Source organism: Sinocyclocheilus anshuiensis, unplaced genomic scaffold (assembly GCF_001515605.1).
Source record: "Sinocyclocheilus anshuiensis isolate Anshui unplaced genomic scaffold, SAMN03320099.WGS_v1.1 scaffold18, whole genome shotgun sequence".
NCBI classification, from domain to species: Eukaryota; Metazoa; Chordata; class Actinopteri; order Cypriniformes; family Cyprinidae; genus Sinocyclocheilus; species Sinocyclocheilus anshuiensis.
The window spans coordinates 756,820-763,207 of record NW_015546047.1 but is presented as its reverse complement, the minus strand read 5'-3'; the positions used below and the strand labels follow the sequence as shown (position 1 = coordinate 763,207).

General features: G+C 35.0%; 1 protein-coding gene across 1 annotated transcript in view; it reads right to left on the bottom strand.

Moving 5' to 3' along the window:
- LOC107699015 (ubiquitin-conjugating enzyme E2 E3) overlaps window positions 1-6,388 on the bottom strand; it is a 64,232-nt gene that overhangs the window by 8,160 nt on the left and 49,684 nt on the right. The window contains exon 4 of the mRNA XM_016500166.1: window positions 2,141-2,273. Coding sequence (XP_016355652.1) covers window positions 2,141-2,273 — 133 coding nt within the window. The remainder of the gene's footprint in view (window positions 1-2,140; window positions 2,274-6,388) is intronic.

Sequence of the window (6,388 nt, the reverse complement as noted above, 5' to 3'; positions counted from 1 at the left end):
AGCCTTTTTTTTTTTTTTACAGCTCGAGTTAATCGATACTCTTATTTCTAGATAGACTTTTAGGATGAAACGCCTGTCTCTCGGTCTTTTCCACCCTGTTTCCAAACACAGACAGACTCATTCACAAAAGCACAGATTAGCAGACCACAAACCAAGCCGCACGGGCAACAACTTCACAGAGCACCGGCCCAAACGAACGTAGGCGAGATCGGCCCCCAAGTTGCCCTGCGTTTCATCTGGTGACAAAAGAATGAGGGGGTGCGGGCCGCCGGCTCTGCACTCAGAGGATGAATCCTGTTTATAATTAGTGGATTAGAGCTTTGCAGTGGCTTGATCTGAACAAAGAGCCCTCTCCAGCCCATGAGCTTTATATAAACTTGTTGTTTACAGATGCCACTGACGATCGAGATGATGGCCAGACTGAGGCGGAGAGCCACTCGGAGCGGCGCAAACTCCCAAACATGCTGAGGAAGGTGATTCGGATACTAATTAATCCGAAATGCCGTGGTTGACTTTTTCACCTTTATAGCTGGAGCCGTAGTAAACCAGCTTCCCAAAACCACATCTCTGCCTGTCGGCATCTCGCTAATTGCTTTACGCTGGAAATAGCCGGTGCTCGAAGGAGTACGTTCAATTATGCAGCACACAAAACAAACATAATCGTTCAGCTTCACATGATCCTTGAGGTATTTTAACAGAGGTCAATCAATACCCGTTCTGAATGATCTGTCTCAGAGTGTCCTTGGTAGAGCTAATACATCTTAATTAAAGGCCACTGCTCTTTGTGACCGACTAGAGACTAATAATAGCAAAACACACATACACCAAAGGGTTCAAGAGTCTACTTGTGAAAATGCTTCAATTTTGTATTTTACAATAATAGTTTAATAGCTTTTTCCCCATTACAAATTATATCGGCAGACATATTTTCATTGAAAAGCTTTGTTCTCCATCTTGAACTTTAATGAACGCAAGAATATCTTACCATCTGTATAAAAGAGTAGTAAGATTGGTGACCTAGAAATTTTACATAATAACATTTTTATTTTATAAATCCAAAAACTTTAATTCCAGAATTAAATTACATTTTAAAAATAAGGACTTTTGTATGTGTGGATTATTGTACTACTATGTATATTTGTCTCATGTAATTATTATATTCTTATTTTTAATTCAGCTTTTTACAACATGTATCAGAGCTTGCACTGTAAAAAATGATTTTTTTGATGTTGTAAACAAAACGTTATGTTTTACAAGAAAATACTATTTCAGTCTTTCTACTTTAAAAGTTCATGTTTAATTCAATGTGTTATTTGCCATTTCTTTGTTTTTATTTGTGAATTTACTAGCAATTGAACTGAAAATTGTTTCAAAGCCAACCTTTTTTTTTTCAGTGTGGTTAGGACAACATTTTAACCATTGTGCCATATGGACACGCAACAAAAAACCCTTTAAATATCCAACATTAGTTGATGTAGAATTAAAAGCAGTGGAATACATAGTAAATAAATGTAAATAACTTTCAGATTATACAGTATAATGCTTAAATTATAATTTACTTTCATATAGGTTAGAAATGTCATGGGACTTTGATTCATGAACTTCTATTCTGAAGAACCGCATTAAACGGCTGATACAGCTGTTTTATGTTCTGCCCCATATTCAAGAACAGCTTTGATGTACTGAGTCTGAAGTGCTTCCAAATATGTTCCAATGCATTTGATTTTGCATTTATATTGAGACCCAGTTGCGAAACGTAATGAGCTGCCTATGCAGCTTCTGAAAGCATGATGATGCTGCCTTCTAAGACGCCTTCTTCTGGCCAAGTTCTAAGGCATTCATAAGTATTTCATGTATCATTCACTTATAAGCTGCTTTGTCAGTCAGAATTCTCTCTTAGAAGGCAGCAGCCTATATAGGCAGTAAAAAGCATGACCGCTCACTAGGTTTTGAAACAGAGCCTTAAGAGTTTAGTTCCAAACCTCCATCCTGGTACACTTGCCTGTAATTTTCAAGACTTTGATTAGAGCTGTAAGTAACCAAAGTAGGAAGGAAACTCTCTAGAAGCAGGATTAAGCATCCACTTTTTCAAACCTCAAAAAGAATGAATAAAAAGGGAAGATGTTTTCTCATACTGTACCTTTGGTGGCTTGAAGGGGTAATCGGAAGAGAAGGTGATATCCAGAAAGAACACGCCTCCCTCATAGACTGAACCTGGAGGGCCCAGAATGGTGGATCTCCACTCATAGATGTTGTCGCCCTTGGGTCCCGCACTGAAAAAAACACACATAAGCCAAGGTGATTGAGCATCTTACACCCAGACTGAAATACTGTCCAGTATTTGCCCATTGTGAGAATACGAGCATTGGCTGATTGACAGAACCATTGCATACCAACATCCAAAAATATTGTGTTTTAATTATTTTCACTGAATTGAGAAAACAATGTTTTACAAAAAATAAAAAATAAATAAATAAAATGCTTGATTTCAGCTTACGTATGTATATTTCAGCATAAAAAGATTATGGATAAAATAAAATAAAATAATATCAAAATAAATCAAATTAAATAAATTAAATCAGATTTTCATATTAAGAGTAATTAATTCTGTGCATCAACAATGCATATAGTATATATGACAAAATATAACAGACTCTTGTCTTGGTGCATGATGCCACAACATTTAGTTTTTTAAAGCACCACTGAGGTGGCATGAATATATTTATATATGGATCACGATCACAGGACACGATGTAACACTTGCAAGTTGATCATTCTTGCTCACAGACAAAGAAACCAAGGCATGCACTAATTAACAATGACAAATAAAGGGTCACGCTAATGTGGCAATGAACAATATTAATAAATATAAATAAATTAAATACAAAAAAAAAATAAAAAAATACAATAAAAATAAAGTAACAGGTTATTGAACTTTCTTATACTAATTGTACTGACAGGTCAGAAAGAACCTACAATATCGGTCAAATTTTGGGATTTAAAAAAAAAAAATCTCTCATGCTCAACAATGTTGGATTTATTTAATCAAAAATACATTAAAAATAACAGTAATAATAATAAATAATATTACAATTTAAAATAACTTTTCTATTTTAATATAATATAATTTATTACTGTAATGCAAAACTGAATTTTCAGCATCATTACTCCAGTCTTAGTGTCAAATGATCCTTCAGAATTCATTACAATATGCTTGTTATTTTAGACTGTAACAATATTTCACACTATTACTGTTTTACTTTATTTTTGATCAAATGAATGCAGCTTTTGTGTAAAAAAACAACAAAAAAATCATTATTCATGAGCAATTAATTGTAAATATACAATTATTCCAAATTATTGATCGGTAGTGAAAATGCATCAGAACTGAACTGAAATTGGATCAAATTGTGTTGTACCTAAAGAGCAAGCTAAATATCTGCAACACAGGTCGCAGGGAAGGACAGTCAGAGAACAGATTGAGATAACAGGGACAAGCACACAAACATGGCTAATGGAGGAAAACAAGGGCAATGAAGGAAAAACAAAGGCCCACTCCTGTGATTCTGTGCTGGTGTAGAAGCGAGAGAGACCAGCCTCTAATGGAGGAGACAGGTGAATGTAGCAGACGCCGCCGTAAGCAGGCACTTATCATCGGCATCTATTGCTCAATTAGCATGTGATGAAACGCTCGTCTCTGCCAGCGAGTCACCGGCCTACACACTGGATACCCACTCGTGCTTTAGAGCGAGAGAGGATGGCTGTCAAACTCAACTCGGCATAAAGTAGAGGGCCAAAAATAGGCAGGATTACAGCAAAGTGGAAAGATAATAGGAGCGGACGGCGTGAAGAGTAATAGAACAATTCATTGCCGCCATGTAGCTTACTTAATTCTTTGAGCCTGATAAATTATCCGGGACTATTGGACTGCCTCTCGCCCAGCAGCGAGGATGGAAAAATGCTTTAAATACAGTTGAGAGCAATAAATGGCAGATTTAGCAAGAGCAACCTGCTACAGAGATCATTTAACAGCACAACAACATGCGGGGTTGTCTTTGGCCATCACTTATTGCCATAAAATCAACACATGACGTTTAGAGAGGCTTTAGCTCACGTCAAAGTGGATCGTATAACCGTATCTTACGAGGGGGAAAAATTAGGGAAATAGAAAAATCTTTTCTAAACATCAATCTGACAGGCCTTCAGTAGGGTGTTTTTAGTAAAGCGAGGTGCGCCAGCGTAACACTTTGCCCTGGCACTGTCAGGGGTTCTCAGCATTACCGCAGAGCAACTAAATTCAAAAGGAAGTGTGCAACTTCATCATAAGGGTGTGAAAAACTACTTCATTTCAAAATCGACTAGTCAACCAAATGTCTTAGAAAAACCCTGTTTAATTAGGCTGGTTTTAAGTTCATCTGACCCCAAACTGAAGCTAAAGGCATGTTTTTAGAATTTGTAATCATTTTAACATAATGTCAGTCTTAAAAACACATTTTACCAAAAAAACAAACAAAAAAAAACACATAATATACACTAATATAAACAACTTAAAATATACACTATAATTTTATTCAGCAAGGACACATCAAAAGTGATTGTAAAGACATTTATAAAGTTACAACATATTTCCATTTAAAATAAATGCTGTATTTTGAACTCTCTATTTACAACTAAATAAATAAACTATCATGTTTACACAAAATGTTAAGCAGCATTATTTATGTATAAAAACTAAAATTATATATAATAAATCTTTCTTAATATAAATTCTATATAAATTAAAATCAGAAAAATTAGCTCAACAAAGTGAAAAAATATATACTTTTAAAGAAATAGTAAAATAGTAAATTTATTAAATGTAATCATTTTAAAATGCAATATTTCACAATATTGCCCTAACCCTTATATATGTATAAAAAATGTAATTATATATAAGAAATGTTTCTTGAGCAATAAAAATTAAAATGAGAAAAATCAGCTTAACCAAAGGAAAAAAATGACACTAAGAAATATTAAATAGTTATTTTAAAATGCAATATTTCATAATACATTTTTTACTTAAAAAAAAATCTAATAAATGCATACTTGATGAGCATAAGAGACTTGCAAAAAGAAAAAGAAAAATGTACCAAAGCAAAAATGTATTTATATATATATATATATATATATATACACACACACATATACATATATATAAACACATATAAAAAATTTTTTTTTGTAGTAGTAGTAGTTGAAATAGTGAACCAATTAAATGAAGCATTGAAACAAACTTCTCAATGCTTTTTAAGAGACCAGTATCAGTGGGCATTTTAAGTCACTTCCCAACACAGCCTCATACAGAAGTGTGACATTTTGCATTTTGCTAATCTACAATATGCAAATTGCCTGACATGGATGGCAAACCAAATCTCGTGAAAATCTTGGGAAAAGACTGCTGCATCTGTCAATTCACTTGCATGTGTTTACAGGTTGATCATGTCCTCTTCAATACGGTGGATGCACAGACGCATCACAGTAATGAGCAGCCGCTGCTAATGTGGCTCTATGTATTACCATCCATGCTAAAGTGTCTGCATGCGCTCTTGTTGCTGGACTGTGAGGATGTGAAGCAATTATGTTGACGTTGAAGAGCCACTCGTAACAGATTTAGCAAACTCTTAACAGGAACATAACAGTGGCAAACGATTGAAAAAAGCCACTGTTAATAGCCGAACGAGTCCTCTAGACTCTAATGAATTCTTGGCAATCAAGTGGACAATCGTGTTTGTTGAGACCAAGGCCGACACATGCTTCTCGGAAACACACAATCACCTCCACATGGTTTCCAGCAAATACAAGAGATTCGTACAAGGACGGGAAAATAAAAGGATCAGATCTACACAGAAATTATACAGAGTAAAAAAAAAAAACTCACTGATTACGCTCGCAATTCAGTAGAACATTCTTTCAGCCCAATTTTAGAGTGCTAAATGTGTACGTATGCATCCAAATGAGAGAGAGAGAGAGACCGCGAAGCTAGACGTTTCTTCTTATATGAACTAATGTACTCTACGATTAGCTCAGTGAATAATAAAAAAAAAAACATACACCCGGCTAGAACAAGCGGAGTAATACAAAATTGTGAAAGGCCGTTCCTGTAGCGATACCAGTACAATATCTCACAGTTCTCAACCAATCAGATTTGAGAACCAGAACGAACTGTTGTATATATATTAGAGCCCGACCGATATGGGTTTTTTGGGGCCGATACCGATATTAGGGAGTTAAAAAAGGCCGATATCGATATATCTTCGTGTATATTATAGTACAATACCAGTCAAAAGTTTGGACACTTTCCCATTCGTGTGTCCAAACATTTGACTGGTACTATATATAGAATACAGTA